General features: G+C 38.1%; 1 protein-coding gene across 1 annotated transcript; it reads right to left on the reverse strand.

Annotated features, from left to right (window-relative positions):
• Positions 1–11,398: 11,398 nt before the first annotated feature.
• LOC149820183 (protein S40-1-like) lies at positions 11,399–11,779 on the reverse strand. The gene has a single exon (XM_089981764.1). It carries the CDS (start codon positions 11,777–11,779, stop codon positions 11,399–11,401), a length of 381 nt encoding a protein of 126 aa, XP_089837890.1.
• Positions 11,780–27,222: the final 15,443 nt, after the last annotated feature.

Genomic DNA, 27,222 nt, shown 5'->3' on the forward strand with positions numbered 1-27,222 from the left:
TACTTATAAAATTAATATTATATATTGATGAGTTACCATTTTCTTTAGGTGGCTCCCAAATGTCTTAGATCCACCTGTGTGTAGATGGGCTTCGGGCATCTTCGATCGATTTTGTGAAGCCTTCGTAGAGCGATTTTTAAATGCATCTCCTGCCCACTTATCGCACATTTCATCCCAGTAATCTCTCCTGATAGTAATAGGACCATGGCCCTTCCACAGTAATGGATCATCTACTACGCCAGATGCTTTTTTTGCTGCAGTCTTCATAGTGTGCAGCATGTCTGCAAATCGATTGACAGCCACCTTCTGCCACACCTTCCTTGCATCATTTTCTTCACCGTAGTTGCGAAGCGATTCGAAGCCTACAAATATTTTCAGAAAGTTAGTAGACATTGCTTAAATAAATTAAATATGAAACACATTAACTATGAGGAACAACTGTATACCATGAATGAGGACCACAATCTGTCTAACACCTCCTTTGGGTACTCTTTCCATTGAGCAACTGGTCCTGGTAGATGTTGAAGAAGTGAATTCCTAATCTCCCATACTACTTTTTGTGGCTCAAACCTCGTGCTGCACATGAATTGTTACACAGTAAATATCAATATAAAATATTTAAAAGATATGCAATAATTGAAAACAAAATACTTACGGTCGATTATCGATATACACTATTCGAATGAGTCTTCTTGTGCCAGCCTGAGAAGACCATGTTTCCTGTGTTGGCTGTTGACTTGTGTGATCAACTGGTGTAGGTGGGTCGTGTACAGGCGCAACATCATCTGTAAAAAAATACATTAGAAATTCTCAGAATATGCATTTGAACTAATCAAGCATCTAATTAGTTATATGATATACCTATCACAGGAGCCCGTGAAGATGAAGGTTGGGCCTGGCTACTACTGGATGAGCCACCACTATAACCTCCACGAACCATATTCTAACAAATAACATATGTCATACAATACATTCAAATAATTCACATCAAGTATTACAATGCATTCAAGTCATTCACATCAAGCATTGCAATGCATTCAAATAATTCAAATCATTGACATCAAGTATTGCACTAATTCAAATCATTCGTTAATTGCATAAATTATAATATATTCAGATAATTGAAATCATTCACATCAAGTATTACAATGCATTCGAATCATTCGTATCAAGTATTACAATACATTCAAATAAAATTTTTAATCATTCACACCAAGTATTGCAATACAACTCACATCAAGTATTACAATGCATTTAAATAGAGGTTTGTAGTATAAGATTTTGCTCACTAGCTTAAGAATTCTTCCTCGTCACTAGTTTGACTTTCTTCTTCTTCTTCTTCTTCTTCATTGTTTGCCCATCTACTTGGTACATCATTTGGATCACATTCCTTTATGAATGTTTCATCGGCCAATGGAGATATGACATGCATATCATGCGCAACATCGTGACCATAAGCGAAGTCATAGACATCATCTGATTGATAGTAATCACTGTCTTCAGCTAACTCATCTTCCTGTAACTGATCATACTCGGGGTATAGTTTGGATTTCACCTTGCAAACTGCCCACCATTCATTTCTATCTGACTTTTTTATACTCGGATATGAAGTATAATAAACTTGTTGAGCTTGCGAGATTCTTTACATCTGATACAACGACCTCCGATGCGCACAATGTTCTGAAAAATCCGCTCAACTCAGACAATACCCCCATATTGGTTTGTCTAACATATCATGGAATGCTTGGGGTATCAATCGTTGCATAAAGATATGACAATCATGGCTCTTCAACCCATATAACTGTCCATCGTCAATCTTCACAGCCCGAGCAATGTTAGAGACATATCCATCTGGAAATCTCAGTTGTCTCAACCATTGACATACATGTTTTATTTGATCAGGTCCGAGCACATACTTCGCCTTTGGTTTCAGTACTTTGCCATTATACTCTTTGAGTTCCAATTCTGGTCTTTTACATATTAATTTTAAATCCATACGGGCCTTCGGATTATCCTTCGTTTTTCCTTTAATATTCATTATTGTATTGAACACATTATCAAACACATTTTTCTCTACATGCATCACATCCAAATTATGTCGTATCAATAGGGTCGGCCAATACGGTAGTTCCCAAAAAATAGATTTTTTCGTCCAATTGTGATCCTTCCCAAATCCACGGAAGGGTGTAGGACTGCGGGCATCTGTTAATACATCTGGAAAGTATCGCAATCTTCTTAGAATCTCTATGCCGGACAATCTTGAGGATGAACCTTCTGTTTCAGTTGTGCCTGCTTTAAATGCATTCTTTTGACGTCGGAACGGATGATCGCTGGGTAGAAATCGACGATGGCAATCAAACCAGCAAGGCTTCCTTCCATGCCTCAATCTAAAAGCTTTGAAATCCTCCATGCAGTACGGACAAGCCAACCTCCCATGTGTGCTCCAACCAGATAACATACCATATGCAGGGAAGTCACTGATTGTCCATAGAACAACGACCTTCATGTTGAAATTTTGTTTTTTGTGGGCATCATACGTGGTAACACCGTCATCCCACAGTACTTTTAATTCATCAATCAATGACCTTAGATATACATCAAGATTTTGGCCAGGTGAGGTCGGACCAGGGATCAACAGAGACAAGAAAAGATTTGGACGTTTCATACACAAGCTTGGTGGAAGGTTGTATGGAGTTACAAATACTGGCCAGCATGAGTATGGAGTTGATCTACCCCAAAATGAATTAAATCCATCTGTACATAGACCGAGTCTAACATTTCGCACTTCCATTGCGAAGTTCTGATGAGTACGATCAAAGTGCTTCCAAGCTTCAGCGTCAACAGGATGCGTGATCTTGTTTTCATCGTGTCGAACTTTATTTGCATGCCATCTCATGTGTTTAGCTGTCCTTGAAGATATATACAATCGCTGCAATCTAGGAGTGATAGGAAAGTAGCGGAGCGACTTGTATGAAACTTCCTTTGATCTCGTGCTACCATTGCCTCTTGTCTTTGGCTTGAACCAAGGATGCCCACATGACGGGCATGATATGTCATTTTCATGCTCCTTGAAATACAACATGCAGTGATTTGGACAAGCATCAATCTTTTTGTAACCCATACCTATAGCGTTGACCATAACTTTCGCACGATAGAAATTTTGTGGCAATTTCTCATCTTTAGGCAACATACTCTTCACAATCATGCACAAACGGTCAAAACATGATTGACTCAAATTATACTCGGACTTCAAATTCATTAGTTGAAGAACTGCAGACAAGATAGTGTGACTCTTACAACCGTTCCAAAGTGGCTCATCAACATCTCTAAGTAAATCATAAAATCTACTAGCTGCATCGTTTGGTGATTCTTCATCTACGGCAGTTCTTACATCACTATAACTCATAGCAGAACCCAGTTCTGTTCCTGCAACATCAAATATCAAATTTGTATATGGATTATCGTGCACCACATTCACCCGTGCATCAAAATCGTTTCTAAATTCTTCTCCATGAAACGTCCAGTTCTGATAATCACTCACAAAACCCTTCCTGTATAGGTGATGTCTAACGCCATGAGGTTCTACAAATCGATTATTCTTACAAATCTTGCAGGGACACCTAATCCGACCTGTGGGATCTACCGTACTGACACTTGCCGTTGCAAATTCAATAAAACTGTCAACACCATCCATATATTCATGCGATAACTCATTGTCCACTATCCTACGGTACATCCATTCACGGTTTGCAGTCATTCTGTCGTATGATGTTACGAATAGTATCCTAACCAGTTAAAAGAGAACCATCAGAATGCTATGATGAAGAAAATATCAAATTTATCATGCAATATATGATGTCATACAATCACAGGAATTATGATGCATGCATTGATAACTTAATATTTTCATGTGCAAACTATTCATGACACGATACATTCATTTGAAGCATGCTTTCAGTATACAATTTCACATGAAAGACATAATCAAATTGAAAGTAACTACATGTAAGCATAGATACAATCACATCAAACATTGCAATACATCGAAATAATTCATATCAAACAAATGTCAAACATGTACCTGCAGCAAACACACTTCAATATCCCACTAACTACTACCATGCATAGCATGGACTCCGTACTCCAAAAATAAGAACACTTCCATATTCATACATTAAAATCATGCTCAGCATGATCTCCGAACTCCAACAAAGCAGTCCTAGATATCAACAACTAAGTGAGTGTGTGAACAATAAAGTGTTACATTCAATAAATTAAATAACATGTGATGCGCTTGCATCACTTACTCACCACGGGTATTTACCCGATTTGCATTGTTTTTGTCACTTACTTACCACGGATGGCGGGGCACAAGCGAGTTCCGTTGAGAAATCTGCAAAAAACACTGTGTTAAAATGAATATTGAAGCTAATTAGGGAAACACAAACACTTATGCAATGCAAAAAACAATTAAACTGTTGATGATATATCTAATGATGAAATGCGATGAAATAAAGTGAAAAAGAAGCATTGAACATCATGGAAAAAATGAATTAAGAAGAAGCAATTCACATGTAGAGGGATTGTGATTTCTACCCTGACATAGCAATTGATACCTAAACCCAAATATAATCAGATCCAAACCCACAATCAATTATATCTCAGTTCGATATTGATGGCTTTACTAAAACCATGATTATTCTATTTGTCATTTGCCTAAACATAGATAAATACTAGGATTAAAAGATTCTTTATAAACTAGTAATTCTAAAAAATATTCACAAAATATTCACAAAATAATCAAACAAATGTTTTGTTTTTCTAATGTAGTTTACGCATGCAACAAGAGTTTCTAAACTTGCTATTATTTTTGAAAAATAAAACTCATGCAATTCGTAGCAAAATGGCACTCCAGGGGGTAATAGGCAAATCAGAGACCCTTGCGCGTGTCTTCTCCTCTGAAACTCAAAAATACATCATATCTGAATTTTTTAGTTACTACTACTTCTGCATCTTCCGTCTCCTGTGTTGGAACAGACTGCGACTTTCCCATCTCCGTTGCAAACTATGCAATTTCAAGTCTCATTGGTTGAGAGGAATGTGATACCTGTGGACTCTTCCTTCCACTCACCCATCCATTCAGTGTCAAGAAATCCTTGGTTTGGGCCGAAGACTGCACCAGATATGTTGCTTAGAATGCAGAAAGAGCACAAATATAAAAAGGTCAAAAGAGAGAACCGATCCAGTCATTGGCCAAATACCTTGCAAAAGTACTCAGCACAATGACTGGATGTATGCATGGCATCACTAGAACTTACCAAAGCTCAATTATTTTGCAGCACCACATATTAGATCCAAGCAGTCGGCATGTGAGCCATAGAACCAGTTGGCATTATATATGAACTCAATATACAAGTTAGCATACAGATTTCGATATGCATGCTTGGCGAAATTTTGTAAAAAACAAAAAAAAAATTGAAAAGCTATAAGAAAAAACAAAAACTAATTGAGTTCATGTTATATCAGGAATACAATTCCCTGAAATTAAATGGTTTGATCTCTAACGATATACATCCTGGCAAGAATAGAGGGTGGTGACATTCAAGGGTCTTTGTCCCCATTTTCATTTAAAAAACACAAAACAGAAGAAGAAGAAGAAGAAGAAGAAGAAGAAGAAGAAGAAGAAGAAGAAGAAGAAGAAGAAGATGCAAGTGATTACCTGCGCGTCGCCGGGCGGTGGCGGGAGGATGACGGGGAGCGGCAGCTGGCGAGCGGCGGCTGACGAGCGGTGGACGGCTGGCGAGCGGCGGCTGGCGAGCGGTGGACGAGGAGCGGCGGCTGGCGAGCGGCGGCGGCCGGGCGGTGGCGAGAGCCGACGGGCGGCGGGAGGGAGAGGGCGGCGGGCGGGAGCAAGACAGCAAAACAGGAAAAAGAGAAAGAGGGATGGGATTAGGGATTTACGCGACATTTAGCGACGGCTTAGCGACGGAAAAATTCCGTCGCTAAGCCGTCGCTAAATCAAAATACCAAAAAAGCGACAGAATATATTATGTCGCTACGCCGTCGCTAATTAGCGATGGATTAGCGATGACAGAGTTCCCTCTCTAAATCCATCGCTAAAATGGTGTTCTTGTAATAAAAGTTAGCGACAAAAAATTGCAGTCGCTAATCCGTCGCTAAGTAGCAACAGATTAGCGATAAAAGTTGTTTCCTCGCTAATCCGTCGTGAATTAGCGACAGATTGTATCTCTAGCTAATCTGTCGCTAATTAGCGACGAAAAAAATCCGTCGCAAATTTCCGTCGCTAATTAACAATTTTCTTGTAGTGTATAACCTGCCTAGCATTATTAACCAAATGAAGTTTCTGTTGTATTTTCATTTTTTACCATATAGGATGGGTTTCAAAAAAACAATCCTCGTATTTTAGGGTTAAAATTTTGGGGCGTCACAACGACCACGTCTAATGGTAATCCGAGTGAATGGATAGAAGAAGGCATGTATAAAGCATAACACCCTAATGCCCATTGCGAGTACACTAAGCACAATAAGAGCCTGATTTAGTTATGGGCAAAATGAGTGTTGATATGACCTTGTCGATTGTTTCTCCTATCATAGCTGTGAGTCATCACTATGACAACAAACTAGTAAGGTTATAACAATCTGACACATGATATATGTCTGTATAGTTCAGTTTTTCTTCAATGAAAGTTGTTGAGTTATACATTTAAATTTCGTTCACAGATCGTGTGATTTCTTTCCAAGAGAAAGATTCTACTCCCTCACCCATTCAGCCATCCCCGCTCATCGTTGGCCAGTCGAAAACATAATTCTCCCTTTCAGTTGCACCATCACCATATGCCTAGTTTTCAGAACCCACAAAGCCATGTTCCTTTATGAGCTTGGATCTGTGCTTCGCTAGGCCCGAACTGATCCTCTAAAAGTCAGGTTCTATCATCATTGCAAACCCGAATCTCCCAACCGGTCCCAACTCTAACCCCTCCACTTCAAAAAATCTAGAGCGTACAATAGTGCTTAGCTATGCTATGTAACACTAGTTGATCACATGACAACATTTAATGGAGCAACAACAACAGATTGTATGGCAAATTGAGTGCAATCACATTGCACATTTGTGTGTGCTGCTGCACTTGATTGTCGTCCATTTCTGAGGTACAACCTTTTAGTTGTGGGTGCCAACAAAGATAGAGGGCAAATCAGGTTTAGCGACAGACTAAAGTATGTAATGTGTTTGCACCTGATCTACCATCAATAGATTGCATGCCTCACATGGAATGTTGTCATGTGATTTGCTGTGTCATATAGTACGACACTTAAGCACTCCTTGGATTCCCTCTTTCAAAATGAAGGGGTGTTAGAGGTTTGAAACGTTGGGTGTGTGTCTCTGGGGCTAGAAACGCACCAAGCAACTCGTAGCTTGACTTGGTTCGGCTTGCTTAAAGATTGTTCGTCATCGTCAAGCTGGCTTGGTGAGATGAGTCATGAGCTTCATATATAGTGAAATTCAGCCAAACATATGGTTGTTCATCTCAGCTCCCCTCGTTTAAATGAGCTTATAAAGGATTTATGTGTGATACATGTTAAAAACATATGGAAGCTTAATTTGTTTAGTTGGATTTGTAGAAAGCCAAGAGGTTAGGGTTTCTATGTTCACTATGGACCCTAAAAAATGTTTTTTTTTTTTTGTTTAATCAGCCAGCTCGTGACTCGGCTCATCTAGCTTGCATGAGCCAGACGAGCTGAGCTAAGCAGTGGCTTGTTGTAAATGAGTCAGACACAAACAACTCTTGTGCAGTTCATTCAGCTCGTTTATCCGCCCTAGTGTCTCTTGCTCGAAGATCGAAACTGAGTGTACTTCCCCATGTGGATTTAGGGTTTTACTCTGATAGATGATGCCAATAGGGCATTGATAAACCAATTATTGAACAGATTATCTACAACTTTTTCTTGAGCTAATAAAAAATGGTTTCTAACCAATGATACTGTTTTGGATGCTAAGTCGGAAGAAAACCCCATCACTAACCACGTGTTTGTGTGCCAAGGAAAATGGGTTGTTTTTCGCATAAACGCATCAACAATTGTGCATCCCACAATAAAAAGACAAACAGCAAAATCCACTATTTTCGTGGAAAACCCTCGACAGGCATGCCAAAAATACACACTGGCATGATTTTTTTGTGGAAACTGTTGCCGTTCATTTCCGCGGCAGACGTTTCCCTTCCATGACATGCAAATGCCTCCTAAGGGTTTGTTTGACTACTGCAAAAACCTAAGGGTTTGTGCAGAAATTCACAGAAATCGTTGTCTTTCCACAGGCCCCACCGGGTGCAACGCAAATGTTGTCGGGCTGTTTTCAACGTAATCCCCCTCCCCCTTCCCTTTCCGCAAAAAGCTTTCTTTTTTTTTAGGGCAAGGAGGGGGATGACATGACTCTGTTTAGACTGAAGAAGACTTTGTTTCTTGTTTGGGGCATAGGACCGTACCCTATGTCTCTTGCTCGAAGATCAAAACTGAGTGTACTTCCCCATGTGAATCTAGGGTTTTACTTTGATAGATGATGCCAACATAGTATTGGTCAACCAATTACTGAACAAATTATCCACAACTTTTTTCTGGAGCTAAAAAAATTGTTTCTGACCAATGATATTGTTTTGGATGCTGAAGTCAGAACGTGTTTGTGTGTTACGGAAAGTAGGATGCTTTCCGCGAAAATGCATCGATGACCGTACATTTTTGCGGGGCCCACAATGACAACACAAACAGCAAAATCCACCGTTTCTGTGGAAAACCCTCGACAGGTGTGCCAACATACTCGCTGGCATGCGAAAACGGTTCCCGTGGTGGTGGTTTTCCGCGGCAGAAACCTTTCTTTTTTGGGGGCAAGAAGGTGGAAGGGGGCAAGATCCGGCTCCGCTTCAGCCGAAGATGACTCTGTTTCTTGTTTGGGGGCACAGGACCGTACCCTATGGGCATGTTTGAATCATACGATGCACCCGAGCAGGGATTGACTGATCCCTGCCTAGGTGTTGTCCCATGTTTGACATGCTTTGGATTCGAACTCATGGTGTCTGACAACTTGATGCGGTTCACTAGTCGGATATGAAGTCAGCCTTTGTGGGAGAATAAGTCACTTTTCGTCTCACTAATAAAAGGTGGGGAAGGGGAAGAGAAAAAAGAGGGTTAGCGACGAGGAGGAGCCACTACCTTGCATCAAACGTTCTGCGCATGGTTTTGAGTTTTCTACAAGTCATAAATAAAACGGCACGCTGGCCTTGCTTGGCTCTTGTGGTGTTGTAAGTTGTAACCATCAAGAAACCCACATGGCCATTTTCGACAATCCCTAACAATCTGCATATTTACACAACACGTCCTCCTCCTCTAAGCCTCTCATGGTCCACCTCCCACACACGCAACATCCTTCCCTGCCGATTCGGATGTAGCAGCATGTTTCAGTGATTGGGCCGAGTATTTTTACAAAGTACTCGGAGACTACACAAAACCCAGAAAATCGCTTGGGCGTGCCGCGATTTTCTACCCAGTGAGTTTCTGTATAAAACACAGAAAACTGCTACGTGTGATCGTTGCACAAAAAAATAAAAATCGCGCATGTGCAAGCGATTTTCTGTGTTTTGTATAATGTGCTCGCCCGATCACTTGATCTACTCCTGTTAAGAACTGTGCATGGTTGATTTTCATATGTATAAGTTCCATCAATACAAGCTAAACTGAGTCTTAGCTGTGGATGACCAAACACATCTGAACCGAAGCCTGAATCACCAAGACGTAGACTTTGAAAGATCTCAACAAGCGGAGCACAACGGGTTAGCCCTACATATCGCATTTATTTGGAAATGGGGTACATCCAAAGAGACACGAGTCGGAGATCTAGAGACTGAGTCGGTCATAAATCGACTCGGTATTTATCTCAACCGTACACTAGATCATTAAAAATCCCAGTTAGAAAACGACAGGAGTCACCGTATTCAACTTGACACGAAAAAGCTTATCCAAAAAAAAAAAAAAAAATTTACTACAAACACTCGCCTAACTTTTGAGGTTTTACAATTACCTGTAGGTTAGCAAAATAATTCTCAAACACACGCCTCCAGTGTGTTTATCTTGGTCAAATCATGGATTGTCATATCAAATTTACGTCATTAGAAACATAGGAATTAAATGTACCTAAACTCATCAAACGTATTTCTGAAACCATCAAAGTCCACCCCAACCAACATCCCATTTTTCACATCAAGCGAATCAACACCACCACCATTGTTCTCTCAAAAAAAATACCATCACCACCGAATTCTTCCTGGTAACCAATCTCTCCCTGTCGTAGTTTCTCTCAGGCCTTTCATCAAGTTCATCAAACAATTGACGATCACCATTCACCCATTGTCACCAAGTTGCAGCACTATGAATATACAGCCATGAGAGCATCGCCGGTGTAAAGATCCGAATCCAAACCCATGAATACATTCTCGTAGCCTCAAATACATCAAAACGGCGCATGATTTAAGAACAGAATTAAGGAAGGGTTCTATAACCAGGTTTTGTTCAGCTCGATTTACCATACTCTTGAAGAAGAGCAAGGCCTGGTTGTAGAACCCACGAACACGATGGGTGTTCCCTCTGATGACTGTCTTCCACGTGTGGTTGGTTGGTAAGGGAACGCCGTTGAAGAGGCAAACAGCCTGCTGGAAGAGGCCGAGGTTCGAGTAATTGTAGATGAGGAGTGGGAGGTTTTGAGGAGGTGGCCATAAGGCTGCTTTGCATGGGACTTGCATTTGAAGGATTGGAGGGAGGATATCAATGAAGAGCTAGCTGTTTTGCTGAATGCATGGCATGGAAAGGCTACAGAAACCATGGAGGAGAGCGGCAGCAGGGGAGATCTTCACCTTTGTTTCAAGGTAACAGAAATGAAGGTTAGTAACATAATATAGTCATTTTACTAATATAACCATGGCTGGACCATAATAAACCCACTTGAGTCAAGCGTGCATTTGTAAGGGAAGCGGGGGTGTTTGTGAATTAATTTGCTAACTCAGGCGTGCATTTGTAAATTCTAAAAGCATGGCGGTCTTTGTAAATAGGCCGCAAAAAGTTAGGTGTAAATTTCCCAAAAAAAACTTTACACTAAAAAGGTATTTTCTTCTCTTCCGTTGGCATTTTCTGAGTTTCTATATGAACATTTTCACAATCATAATTCGACGAATGGCCGGATATTTTTCCGGCAAGCCGACAAAGAAACTGAACTGTAACTGACAGCTAATGCGTTCTTTTTTTTATTGTGTACGAATTTTTGCATGGACTTAATGAACAAAAAAGGTCCGAATAAACCAAAGAAAAACAGGAAAAAAGAAAAGAAAAGAGAAAGCTTTCAGAAAATGAGGCGTCCCTCCAAGAAGCCGGTTTGCATCAAGACCGAATTCCTCACCCTCCTCAGATCCCTTCCCTTCAGTGTCCTCCCGTTGCCCGTACACACTGAGAACGCCGTTCTCTGGCCACCTCCGTCGGAGAATCGCCTCTCTACGATGACGTGGGGAGGTACTATTTCCTCCTCCTTCTCCTGTTCACATTCTCCACCACCATCGCCACCGTAGAACTCCAACTCCCGCGAATTTCTCGCCGGAATGCTCACCGGAGACGACTGGGTCCGATAGTCTTCGATCCTCGCCGCTTCCGGAGCCACGATGGTGGGGAGTCCCGGAGAGGGTTTGGGAGCGGCCCACAGTACGTCTTCTTCGAGGAACTCTTCCATCGCCTGAATTGTACCCGCCAGAAGATCAATCGTCGTTGCCGGAGCGGCTTCGTTTTCCGTGGCGAGTCGGGGGAGCAGGCGTGGTGTATTTATAAGGTGGGGTGGGGTGGGGGGAGTAGGGAGCACGAGGGAGTGTCTTCGCCAACACACTTCGTCCTCGTCACATGGCGTCACCCGAAGCGCCTCTCCTCTGCCGCTCTCGACGCCAAGGTTTGTCTGGTAATTTGCGTGTGCAAGTCGACTTACCTTTGCTTTGACTCGGCTTTGCATGCTAGAATGAAAAGCGTGTTTTGAGGTATCGCCCAACGTTTGTGCTTATATCGCATACAAGACCCTGGAGAGACAAGTATATCAAATAACTACCTAACTTTCTCAAAACAATGCTCAAACAGGCTCCTGTCCGCGGAAGCGCAAGCATTGGGGATGCATTTCTACCGATAGGGATGTAAACGGTTGGGATTCAGGTCAAATATCGCCGATACAATATCCGACTAATCGATGTTGGCTAAATAGATTTGAATTTGGATTTGGTTAGGGACAGTTAATAACTTATACCAAATCCAGTATTTTATTTGTAAATAAATTCAAGTATCCATCAAATCTAGATATTCGTCCGATTTGGTAGCAAAAAAATCAGAACTATATCCGCATCTGATTATATATTGGATATGGTTTTGGATCACCAAATCCAACTAAACATAGTCAGATTTGGTAGGATGTTATAATGTGATACATTGACATCCCCTTCTACAGGTGTACTGCCTCAACGCAAATATCGGCTCTTTTAGTTTTCAAAGTAACCCCTTCCGGCAAATGGCTTGGCCTTTTTTTTCTAATGCTATCAACATTTCGTGCAAATGTTGTAATATGACGACATTGGATTTTGATTTAAATTTGGTATGAAGTCTGATATCCATGCTCCATCCTATATATACTTGTATAATTGCTCCATCTCCATAAAATCATAATTTGGATATGGATCGTGAAAGGTTTTGGATTTTCCCACATAAGCTACTGTTTTGAAAACCTCAAGTACTTGAATGTGAGAACCACTTAACGTCTCATCATCATCATCATCAAGCATCCTAACTGCATGGGTCAGCTTTATGAGTCCTATTTTTTTGTCTCCTGTCTTTCTAGAGTTAAAACTATGGTCACTTTATAATCTTTCGTATCACCTCAGGCTTCTTCTTTTTTACTTGTATCATGTCAATATATAAGTCTTTATACAACATGTTCAAACTATCTTAAATGACGACATTCACTTACTTTATCTTTTATTATTCTGACCTTTAAGCATATTTTAATCTATTCATTTCTAAATAAGTTAGACCCTCATGGGATCCGGATCAGATTTATGGTAACACAACATTTATTATTATTTTTTTTTTAAGTTACGGGTGAAATTAGCAAGACTTGCCCAACCTGATCACATAACAGGTTTAAACACTAGGTTAGGGCTCATTCATTACCTACTAGTACGGATGTAAATAGTTTAAAACTTCGACGCAGATCCATCTCATATTGTTGGATGTAGATAGCATGCGTCTAAAACTGTTTCAAACCCAACACAAATATAGTAGGTCCATAATCCATTATCAGGCAAAAAAATAAAATTGAATTGTGTTAGCATTTCGATCAAACCTGACCCATTTTACCTTTTCCACATAAAATACAGTCGCTTTAACCTTAGGTGGATCTAGCACCCAAAGAAGCTGATCAGGTCAAACCCTGATTCAGAACTCCACCATGAGATCTGAGTTGTATATCGATCTGGACCCATTCTGCAAAGGTACGTGGAGTCAGTGTTGGATCAAGCATGACCCGAATCATAACATTATTTGATGCCCACCTGCGAGGGCGGTTTCCGTCTTTGACCCGGAACGAGCGATGACCTCTGGACTTCACTAAACCCACCCAGAAAAGAAAATCAGCCAACTAAGTCGGTTTCAGCCCAGCGATCGAGAACGTTCCCCAAGCCGAGCCGAATGGCACAAAGGGCATTTCTCACCAGCGTGAGGGTGCGGCTACGGCTACGGATTCGGCTCCACTCGGCTTATGAGCAGCAACCACTGGTCTCTTTTCTCCCGTCCCGTCCCGTCCCGTCCCGTCCCGTCCCAAGTATCTAGATTTGGCCCAACAGTAACATTTCAAAAGATAAAACCAATCATCAGCTGACACGTACCAACCATATCACACGCTAACGAAAAAACTCCCCTATTCTACCTGGTTGCCACGTTTTTTAGCACTACTTAATTATTTAAATTATTTTTTAATTTCCAATTTACAAGCGAAAAGCCTTAGCCTAACCCTAGTTTAGGAACTCATGATAATCCTTAGGGTAGGTTCGATTGGACTCTAGTCGGGATCTGATACCAGCATCTTAAATCGAACCTGAGTTTGATCCTACATGAGTTCGAACCAATGTTGTCAGTATAGGTATTTGCCCTGAATCATTGGGCTGCTGATTCAGCTGTATCGGCCTAAAAATAATAAAAAATTATTACATATCATTCACAACGTGACACTTGTTAAAACCATTAAAATAATTTAAAATTAAAATAAATATTAAATTTTTTTATACATTTGTTAAAAATTAGGTGAATCGCGTATTGAAATTCCGATATGCACCGATACTGATAACATATATTGGTCCGAACCAAACCCCATAGGTTGACACCCGTATCCCTAACGGATTTTCTGCGTGCTTAAAATTTCGTTCCACCCTTGCAATAAAATCCAATCACGGCTGCCATATTTAAAATTAATTCGACTTTACGTGAACAACCCTGTGGTCCAAAATTTATTATACAAATCCATGTATTTTCCTACATTTATGAAGCACTCTTTTGACCTTAGAACATGCCCTTTGAATTAGGATAAAAACAGATGGATGTTGGGCATAGGTTGGTCTTGACCTAATTAATATTAATTTGTATTATTAAACTTGCGTCTAAATTTGGATCAAGATCCAACTCAAATATCACAACGAAGTTATGGATTGTTGTAGGACCTTAACTTCGACGACAAAGGATCCACTGAAAATTAGTTAAACCTATTATGTTTCATATGAAAAAAAACATGATTTTGTACCACAAAAATATAACTAGCTAGATGCGGCTTTGTGTGAGTCAAAACCAATTTGGATATAGATGATAAAAAAAAATTTTACTAGTTTGGATAAAAAAAAATCTTCATTTATATCCTTCGTTGCATGCATAGTGACAAATATCTCGAGATTTATGAAATTCTCGCGATAATATCACGAGAAATTGCCTGAAAGTTTAAAACAACAATTTCTCGTGAGATTTTCAAAATATCACGAGATTTATGAAAAAACATAAATACCACAATTTAAACAAGATGTTTATGTTTTAAACGGCTATTTATCCCAAAAAAACATGTATTTTTTATTTTTAAATAAATTTTATTAATATTTTCTTATAAAAAAGAAATTTTATATTTTTTAATTAATTTTTTTATTGCAAAAAATGCAAGATTTATGAAAATTTTTCAATTTCTGGTGAGTTTTTGAAAAACAAGAAATTGCCGATAAAAAGGTTTGTCACTATGGTTGCATGTATTGCATATGCCAGCCATTGCCCTTGAACAAAAGATAGTACATTTTCGCATATTCTTTTCTTGGTAATAGTTTGTGTTTTAGTCATAAAATTCTGTACCTAAAACATGCATGCTGATGCATTCATATATAGATTGTCAATGTTTTATGCTGTACTATATGAGAGAGAGAGAGAGAGACGTGGATTAGAAGCAAAATTCCTAAAGACAAGGCTTCCTTGTTTGGTAAAAGCTTATTTCAAGAGTATGGATTGATTGGTCATTTTGTACAAGTGCAGCAGAAATTATTGACTATAGTTAATCAAGGTGTCAATTGCTTAACCCAAGTAAAAACGTTGACTGGAAATTGAAAACTCCAAAAAGTTTGGTGTACACATGAATTAGGCTAAAAAGTTTGGTGGATATTTAAAAAAATTGCCAAAAAAAAAAATTAATGTAGGTTCTATGTTGCTTGTTGACGATTATACCCTTGAATAATTTAGAGCAGTTTCGGGTATATATGTGATGGGGAAGGAAGGGTCTCTTTCTTGCACTTTTCAAGCAATGCCAAAACACCACGGAAAATGGAAAGTGTTGTGTGGGGGGTTTAGCACTCTTGGGATGTGGATAGACACACCCGTGTGACTTTAAAGTGAAAGAGACATGCATGCATCCACAGGCTTAGAGATTTGTCAAGTGATGATTGGATAGGACAAAATTAGAAAGAAGAAAAATTATGTCTAGCTATACAAGTATATTTTAATTCAACTGATCTTTAATATTCTACTTATCCTTTTGGGGGTGATGACTCGTGACCCTGAACTTGTTGTATTTTTTCTTTTTTGTCAAATAATACTCTTTATTTTGCTTTGAAAAGATTCTATTTATTCAGTCTGCTGAGAGTGAGAGAGAGAGAGAGAGTCCCATGCGGTCTAATTGTAGAATTTATCACATGCCCAACACATTTTAACGTCCATCTTATCTTTTCAAGAGATCAAGTCAAAGTTTAATGTCAATAGTTTACTAATGTGACAGATTAAAGTAATTAATGAGCAGCAAACCATCATATCCACGAAACGCAGTCATGTGTTTGGCTGGTGTTACACAAGTAGTGAAGAGATCCTTGAACTCCCTCTACAGTATTTGTCCATATGTCTTTTCACTTTGAAGGACTATTTACCCTAGATTTATTCATGCAATGCAATCACAATTATTCTATCTATCAAATTTTCAACAAAAAAACTGTTGATCGATCGAATGGTAAAATTTTTACAGCAATATGGCAATTTTCTAATCTAGCTAGAACAAGTGTTATGTTAAATAAAAATATATAGAAGTGACACTTATAGGGTCTGACCTTCATGCGGAACATGTGATAAAATATCAAAGAGCTCCAGGAGCACCTACACCCTGCTATTAGGAAACTATCAATTCTCATAAATTCAAGAGTTTTTATTATTGTTCATCAGGCTTTATACGTATGATCTACATATGTTTTTTTAGTAGAAAACAAGTCTTGGATCATGTGATTGTGTTGACAACGTATGTTTTTTAAGATCTTCAATAATCAATGGCCTACAAGGTACCAAAATTTCATGACTTGAAAATCCTATTTTTATGTTGAAAAAGCAAGATCCAAAGCTTGGTTTTCTTCAAACAAACTATGCTGAATGCATCAAATTAAGAACGTGCAGCCTACACCTACGGTTTTTTAGACATACGCCGGTGGGTTTCAAACTCGTGAGGCCATTTTAGCTTGGTGACATACACGAGTCTTGGCTACCAGATGAGCAAAGCCTTCATGGGAGATCTTGTGGGGGGCTCCGCTTGTGTGGCAGGAGCAGTTAGTGCACGTCACCTTATGTTGGGATACGTTGCAAGTTCGAATCCCAATGGTATAGTTGTATAACTGGTAGGGGTCTGCCTAACCCCAGCTCTCTGTCGAAAAACAAGTTCATTCTATAATGCCTGTGAGGTTGTGCAAATTAGCGTTTAGAAAGCTTGCGTACTTTGGTTAATGAGCCAAATCGATTAATTAATGAGCGTTAGGTATAAACAGCAAATGTCTAGTCGTCATAGGTGCCTTGTTTTACCATTCAAGTAACCAAAGCCTTCGGTTTGCTCCCAAACCATCAAATTGGTAAAATATTAAAACCACCAGAAAGCCTAAAAAAAATAGTTTAAATTTGTCATTTCGAGCAATCACTGCACGAACATCTTCGTTTCTTGGACTTTGGGCCATATTATGATAGATTAAACCCATTGGAACAAGATAGTCAGCAATGATTAGTATCATTTGGAAATCATCTTAGACCAAGAGTGCTTGCAATTAGCTTGATGGCATCGTGTCAATGTCAATGCTGAATAATAAGAAGAAAAATTACTATTTTATTTTCTCATAAATTATTTAGAAGAATAAAAGGAGAAAACTAAAAGCATCATATTGAATCAACATATACAAAAATTATTAACCCAATTACAACACAACAATGACATATATATGTTCAAGTAAATAAAGTCACGGCTAGTCAAGGTTGCAACGAAAGGGCACTACTTAAGGGAGAGCAGGTACACATTGAATTGCCAGAGCAGATTCTGTGATCGGGATAAACACCTAAAGTGTCCCAGCCCCCAATTACTATCTGCCACGTAGTGCGTGGCCCTCTCCATTAAGGAGGGGGGGTCCTACACCACCCTCCAATCACTCTCTCAATTGTTTTTATCTTGTTATATATATTTTGGGATTTTAATATATTTTACTCATTCTCAAATAGAAATTTAGGTTAGATATTTTAGAATTAAACGCAGGAAGCCTAAGGGTTGCTCATACTTGATCAGGTGAATTAAGTGCCCATTTCACAAATATATCACTTCAGCTAAGGGTTAGGAAAAACGCTATAGAAGGATGAAAACACGCTTACTGGGAAACCTTTTTCAAAATGAGAAACACCACATTTTTGAAACGTGTGGAAAACACCAAAAACTTGTATAAGATATGTGTTTCTCATATGTTTTCTGTCAGTTTTCCATGTATTTCCCTTAATTGGAGTATATGTTTCCCAAGTTTGGTAAGTTCTTTTTGTTAGCATAAACAACGGGATAACGCTACTTATCGGATGCCGACATGGTCGATCCGATCGAACCTTCGGTATAGGTGGGTTGTCAGTATTCTCCTCAACCAATCGACGCCCTCAATAAGGCCAGACTGCCAAGTCAAAAAGTGAGCAGGACCCTAGAACCCAAAGACTCAGAATGAAACCCAATAACCATGTATTATATAGTGAACTCTCATCAAGCATCCATAGAGGTCTTCTTATATAGTGGGAGATGAGTGGGGGTTACATGCATGACATTCTTGCATATTGAATGTGAACCTTTCACATTCTCATAATAGCCTCCCCACTCTTATGATGTTCTTTGATGTGCCCATGTCAAACCGGGTCACATCCAGTTGGACCTAATCCAAAAGTCTAACATTTTTAAACTTGACTCATTGACACGAAAAAGCACATAATTGAGTTTTTTTATCATTATCTCGGTTCAATTTTCATATGGGTTCACATGATATACTGAATCACAAGAATAAATCATACGAATCATAAAGATGAACACCTATTTATGACATATCATATTTGCATGCACTATAATATCATTTATTTTAAGTGTTTAGCATGTTAACATTACATTTATGAATGGGTTGATTTCTAACCCATTCTATTGGACATTTTAATATTGTTATTCTGCTATTCTCTCTACTCAAAATGAGACACTTTACACAAAATCAACAATGCACAAAATCATAGAAAATCAATTTAGTTTCATAATTGTGATCACATAAAACCATAATGTATTGTCATACATCAAAAGAAATCAAATAGATCTCAGTGCTAGCCCTTTAGTAAGAGAATCCATAGTCATTTTTTTGTACCGATTATATCAATACACATTAAATGATTCTAAGTTATTTCTTTAATAATAAAGTACTTCAACTCTATGTGTCTATACAAAGTGAGCAGTTGTTGTTCACTACAACAAAGCAGTAGATTAGCGACGACCACATTCCGTCGCTAATTGCGATGGAATAACGAGCGCTATATTCCGTCGCCAATCCGCCGGTACTAAACGACGACCACGGCTTGGCGACGGATTTACTTCCGTCGCTATGCCGTCGCTAGATTAATATGAATAGCGATGGATGGTTCCGTCGCAAACACGAAAAAAAATTAAAAAAAATTATTTGAAAATTAAATACCGAGAACTGTACAATTTATATTTCCTGTAAATAAAAAACAAACCACACAAAAAAATTCATATAACAAGAATCTACAATAATTAATCATTCCACCTTAAAATTAAGAAGTTTAATTATTTACAATTCAACAATTACAATTAGGAAAAATAAAAAAAATAGAACTTCTTCAACACAATCCTCTAATCATCGCCAAGATTTTGTGCGTCTTCTTGTTCATTGTCTTTATCTGTCCCTTCAGCTCCACTACCCTGATTATCGCTAGCAGCCTACACAAGAAAAGAACAGTCAGTATTGATAAACAAAATATAATAAAATAAATTACACACTATATGTGATTCTATCATGTGCTCATGTGTGATCTAAGGCAATAAAAAAACTCTATATGTGATTCTATCATGCTCATATGTGCTCTAAGGCAGACAAAAAGTTATATATATATATATATATATATATATATATATATATATATATATATATATATATGTGTGTGTGTGTGTGTGTGTGTGTGTGTGTGTGATTCTATCATGCTCATATGTGTGCTAAGGCAGTCAAAAAATTGAATATGTGATTATAGCATGTTCATATGTGTTCTAAGGCATCTAAAAAAACTCTATATGTGATTCTACCATGCTCAGATGTGCTTTAAGGCAGGCAAAAAACTATATATGTGATTCGATCATGCTCGTATGTGTGCTAAGGCAGTAAAAAAATTGAATATGTGAATATAGCATGCTCATATGTGCTCTAAGGCAGGCAAAGCCAAAAATTTTATATGTGATTCTATCATAAATGATATATAACATGTTCATATGTGTTCTAAGGCAGTAAAAAAACTCTATATGTTATTATAGCATGCTCATATGTGTGCTAAGGCAGTCAAAAAACTGAATATGTGATTATAATATGCTCATATGTGTTCTTAGGCAGTCAAAAAACTGAATATGTGATTATAGCATGCTCATATGTGTTCTAATGCAATCAAAAAAACTTTATATGTGATTCCATCATGCTCATATGTGCTCTAATGCAGTCAAAAAAACTTTATATGTGATTCTATCATGCTCATATTGCTCTAAGGCAGACAAAAAAACTTTATATGTGATTATAGCATGCTCATATGTGCTCTAATGCAATAAAAAAACTCTATATGTTATTATAGCATGCTCATATGTGCTCTAAGGCAGTAAAAAAACTGAATATGTGATTATACCTGAGAGGGACCTGGAATCGAAGATCCCCTATCCTGAACAGCGGCCTTGATCTCATTTCGAAGAAAGGGGGCGACGGTGTATTGAAAGTAGTTATTCAGTGATTCATTAATGATCTGGCGTACATCATCACCGAAAAGAATAGTTGGCTGCTTGGAGCTTATGTCGGCGCAAGAAGTCGGTGAGCCGTAACTGGAAGAACCAATAACTGGTGAAGTGTTCATATTACTCCCAAACCCGAACGCGTGACATTTTTTGGGTTCACCTGCTGCAGTCACCCATGCTGTAGGATCAAATGATGGATGCTGAGTAGCGTCATCGCCATATCGCTCTACCATCTGTTGCTCATATGCCTCCTACAAAATAATGTTTAAAGTATTCATTAATAATTAATGATAACATTATGATAACTTGCATATATATTGCAATGATTATTAATAGAATTAATACATACCGTTGTCGTTCTCGCCTTCTCTGATACGAAGACTCCCGTGGTCTTCCGTTTATGTGTTTCTACAAACACATCCTTATATGGTACACTGCCTCCTTTTTCTGCTTCCTGCGAAGTTAAATGACAAAAGATTTAGTACACAAGTTTGCAACAATACTTATAAAATTAATATTATATATTGATGAGTTACCATTTTCTTTAGGTGGCTCCCAAATGTCTTAGATCCACCTGTGTGTAGATGGGCTTTGGGCATCTTCGATCGATTTTGTGAAGCCTTCGCAGAGCGATTTCTAAATGCATCTCCCGCCCACTTATCGCACATTTCATCCCAGTAATCTCTCCTGATAGTAATAGGACCATGGCCCTTCCACAGTAATGGATCATCTACTACGCCAGATGCTTTTTTTGCTGCAGTCTTCATAGTGTGCAGCATGTCTGCAAATCGATTGGCAGCCACCTTCTGCCACACCTTCCTTGCATCATTTTCTTCCACCGTAGTTGCGAAGCGATTCGAAGCCTACAAATATTTTCAGAAAGTTAGTAGACATTGCTTAAATAAATTAAATATGAAACACATTAACTATGAGAAACAACTGTATACCATGAATGAGGACCACAATCTGTCTAACACCTCCTTTGGGTACTCTTTCCATTGAGCAACTGGTCCTGGTAGATGTTGAAGAAGTGAATTCCTAATCTCATGTACTACTTCTTGTGGCTCAAACCTCGTGCTGCACATAAATTATTACACAGTAAATATCAATATAAAATATTTAAAAGATATGCAATAATTGTAAACAAAATACTTATGGTCGATTATCGATATACACTATTCGAATGAGTCTTCTTGTGCCAGCCTGAGAAGACCCTGTTTCCTGTGTTGGCTGTTGACTTGTGTGATCAACTGGTGTAGGTGGGTCGTGTATAGGTGCAACATCATCTGTAAAAAAATACATTAGAAATTCTCAGAATGTGCATTTGAACTAATCAAGCATCTAATTAGTTATATGATATACCTATCACAGGAGCCCGTGAAGATGAAGGCTGAGCCTGGCTACTACTGGATGAACGACCACTATAACCTCCACGAACCATATTCTAACAAATAACATATGTCATACAATACATTCAAATAATTCACATCAAGTATTACAATGCATTCAAGTCATTCACATCAAGCATTGCAATGCATTCAAATAATTCAAATCATTGACATCAAGTATTGCACTAATTCAAATCATTCGTTAATTGCATAAATTATAATATATTCAGATAATTGAAATCATTCACATCAAGTATTACAATGCATTCGAATTATTCGTATCAAGTATTAATATACATTCAAATAAAATTTTTAATCATTCACACCAAGTATTGCAATACAACTCACATCAAGTATTACAATACATTTAAATAGAGGTTTGTAGTATAAGATTTTGCTCACTAGCTTGAGAATTCTTCCTCGTCACTAGTTTGACTTTCTTCTTCTTCTTCTTCTTCATTGTTTGCTCATCCACTTGGTACATCATTTGGATCACATTTCTCTATGAATGTTTCATCGGCCAATGGAGATATGACATGCATATCATGCGCAACATCGTGACCATAAGCGAAGTCATAGACATCATCTGATTGATAGTAATCATTGTCTTCAGCTAACTCATCTTCCTGTAACTGATCATATTCGGGGTATAGTTTGGATTTCACCTTGCAAACTGCCCACCATTCATTTCTATCTGACTTTTTTATACTCGGATATGAAGTATAATAAACTTGTTGAGCTTGCGAGGCTAATATGAATGGTTCATATGTTCCAAACCTGGATTTATGATTCACCTCCACAATGCCTGAAGCTTTGTCAAGTCTTGTTGCAGTTGGATCAAACCAATGATACTTGAATATCGTAACCCTGTTATTCATGCCTAAGTAAGTCAACTCCATTATTTCCTCTATAACACCGTAGTAATCATATTCATTTTCACCGTAGCTGCTACCCTTGACACACACGCCACTATTTATCGTTCATTTGTTTATACCGTAGTCTTTTGTATGGAATCGATAACCATTTACGATATACCCGTTGTAGCATTGCACAACTTTGGTCGGACCATTTTCTAAATCACATATTCCTTGATCTTTAACATCACCATGACGAACCTACGCACAGACAAACAATTATTGTGATCACGATCAATTAAGTAACTTAGTGTTGTTTATAAGTACAAAATTTATGTTAGCTTCTTTACCAACTGTTTCAACCACTCCACAAACTTAGTTTCACGTTCTTTTTGTACTTCTGCATCAGTGAGATGTGAAACTTCGCTTTGCAACTCCAGATCAAATCGTCTGCAAACCACAAATACTTATATTACCGAGCCATGTATCCACATATAGAACATAAAAGGATTTATAATTGAGTTGCATATACATATACTTACTCGATGTATGGGTCGATCGCTGAGCAATTAAAAAGAATATAGATGTGTGCTGCATCTTGCTCTCGATCTGTCAATAGCCTTGATCGGCAACTACCAAATGCATGCCCAAGTGGTGGAAATATCGACAGCTTGTCAGCTACAGTTACTTGTTCTCCATCATCGTTACGGGGCGGGCATATGTAACGTGTTTTGGGTAGAAATCGACGATGGCAATCAAACCAGCAAGGCTTCCTTCCATGCCTCAATCTAAAAGCTTTAGAATCCTCCATGCAGTACGGACAAGCCAACCTCCCATGTGTGCTCCAACCAGATAACATACCATATGCAGGGAAGTCACTGATTGTCCATAGAACAACGGCCTTCATGTTGAAATTTTGTTTTTTGTGGGCATCATACGTGGTAACACCGTCATCCCACAGTACTTTTAATTCATCAATCAATGGCCTTAGATATACATCAAGATTTTGGCCAGGTGAGGTCAGACCAGGGATCAACAGAGACAAGAAAAGATTTGGACGTTTCATACACAAGCTTGGTGGAAGGTTGTATGGAGTTACAAATACTGGCCATCATGAGTATGGAGTTGATCTACCTCCAAATGGATTAAATCCATCTGTACATAGACCGAGTCTAACATTTCGCACTTCCATTGCGAAGTTCTGATGAGTACGATCAAAGTGCTTCCAAGCTTCAGTGTCAACAGGATGCGTGATCTTGTTTTCATCGTGTCGAACTTTATTTGCATTCCATCTCATGTGTTTAGCTATCCTTGAAGACATATACAATCGCTGCAATCTAGGAGTGATAGAAAAGTAGCGGAGCGACTTGTATGAAACTTTCTTTGATCTCGTGCTACCATTGCCTTTTGTCTTTGGCTTGAACCGAGGATGCCCACATGACGGACATGATATGTCGTTTTCCTGCTCCTTGAAATACAACATGCAGTGATTTGGACAAACATCAATCTTTTTGTAACCCATACCTAGAGCGTTGACCATAACTTTCGCACAATAGAAATTTTGTAGCAATTTCTCATCTTTAGGCAACATACTCTTCACAATCATGCACAAACGGTCAAAACATGATTGACTCAAATTATACTCGGACTTCAAATTCATTAGTTGAAGAACTGCAGACAAGATAGTGTGACTCTCACAACCGTTCCAAAGTGGCTCATCAGCATCTCTAAGTAAATCATAAAATCTACTAGCTGCATCGTTTGGTGATTCTTCATCTACGGCAGTTCTTACATCACTAGAACTCATAGCAGAACCCAGTTCTGTTCCTGCGGCATTAAATATCAAATTCGTATATGGATTATCGTGCACCACATTCACCCGTGCATCAAAATCGTTTCTAAATTCTTCTCCATGAAACGTCCAGTTCTGATAATCACTCACAAAACCCTTCCTGTATAGGTGATGTCTAACGCCATGAGGTTCTACAAATCGATTATTCTTACAAATCTTGCAGGGACACCTAATCCGACCTGTGGGATCTATCGTACTGACACTTGCCGTTGCAAATTCAATAAAACTGTCAACACCATCCATATATTCATGCGATAACTCATTGTCCACTATCCTACGGTACATCCATTCACGGTTTGCAGTCATTCTGTCGTATGATGTTACGAATAGTATCCTAACCAGTTAAAAGAGAACCATCAGAATGCTATGATGAAGAAAATATCAAATTTATCATGCAATATATGATGTCATACAATCACAAGAATTATGATGCATGCATTGATAACTTAATATTTTCATGTGCAAACTATTCATGACACGATACATTCATTTGAAGCATGCTTTCAGTATACAATTTCACATGGAAGACATAATCAAATTGAAAGTAACTACATGTAAGCATGGATACAATCACATCAAACATTGCAATACATCGAAATAATTCATATCAAACAAATGTCAAACATGTACCTGCAGCAAACACACTTCAATATCCCACTAACTACTACCATGCATAGCATGGACTCCGTACTCCAAAAATAAGAACACTTCCATATTCATACATTAAAATCATGCTCAGCATGATCTCCGAACTCCAACAAAGCAGTCCTAGATATCAACAACTAAGTGAGTGTGTGAACAATAAAGTGTTACATTCAATAAATTAAATAACATGTGATGCGCTTGCATCACTTACTCACCACGGGTATTTACCCGATTTGCATTGTTTTTGTCACTTACTTACCACGGGTGGCGGGGCACAAGCGAGTTTCGTTGAGAAATCTGCAAAAAACACTGTGTTAAAATGAATATTGAAGCTAATTAGGGAAACACAAACACTTATGCAATGCAAAAAACAACTAAACTGATGATGATATATCTAATGATGAAATGCGATGAAATAAAGTGTGCAAGTAATGTACTGCAATGAATATTGAAGCTAATTAGGGAAACACAAACACTTATGCAAAGGAAGCAAAAAGACTAAACAGAACTTTTACAAGAATGAAAAACTAAAAGATTAACAAAAATTAGCAGAACAAGAAATGCAGACAAGGAATTATCTAAACATGAAATGTAATGATGAAAAGCAAACACAGAAAAATGAAACAAGAAAATAACGAGAAAAACACAATTGGAAATTGAAATACAGGAAAACAGAAAAATGAACTTGTAAAAAAATTCAGGAAAATAAAATTTGAATGAAATAGACATAAAAAAATCAGATAAAAGCATGAAACATAAAACTGGACAAACAAAATTTTGAATGAAAGAAAAGAAAACAGGTAAAAATTAAAAACAGGAAATTAGAACCAGAAATTAAAAACAGGAACAATTAGCAACAGAAAAAAAAAAACTAAAAACTATACCTAATGTAAACAGTAAAGCAAACAGAAAATTACTGAAAATTCAGAAAAGAAAAACAGGTAATGCAATGCTGAAAAAGAAAGCAAACAGGAGCCGACTCAATTGAAAAGCAGGAAATTCAACAATGATAAAAAAAAAAAAATTGACATCAAACAAGACATAGGTATATTTGTGCATAAATTAGGCATAAACTCAAAATTGACATATACCAAACAGAACCAATAGCTGTTAGGAACACATTAATTAATCAAACAATGTATGACTATTAGGAATCAATAACTCCACACTACCATGCATGCATGAATTCAGGCTTCATCATCAATCAGATTTATATGATGTATACAAGTTCCCTTTATGTACTTATTTATTAATTTTAAGATCAGGTTCTTCCCAAGCCCCAACACAAGTAAGAAATAAACATTTCATTCATGAAAGAAACAGGCTCAACATGGGTCACTGATAGGTCATTCATATCATGAATTGAGCCAACACATTTACACAAAAAGATCAACCAACAAGTATGTGAAACACAATAAGAAAATGAAAGAAAACTAAGGGTTAGGGATGCAAATGGGTCAGATTTAGTAAGGTTTTTTTTTTTGGAAATTTAGGCTGTCCTGGATCCGAACCTATATGACTCCCCCAATGTATTTTCTGATCCCAACTCTTAACTGTTGGCATCCCTACTAAGGGTGCGTT

This window comes from Nuphar pumila, chromosome 12 (assembly GCF_984573655.1).
Source record: "Nuphar pumila chromosome 12, dmNupPumi1.hap1.1, whole genome shotgun sequence".
NCBI lineage: Eukaryota > Viridiplantae > Streptophyta > Magnoliopsida > Nymphaeales > Nymphaeaceae > Nuphar > Nuphar pumila.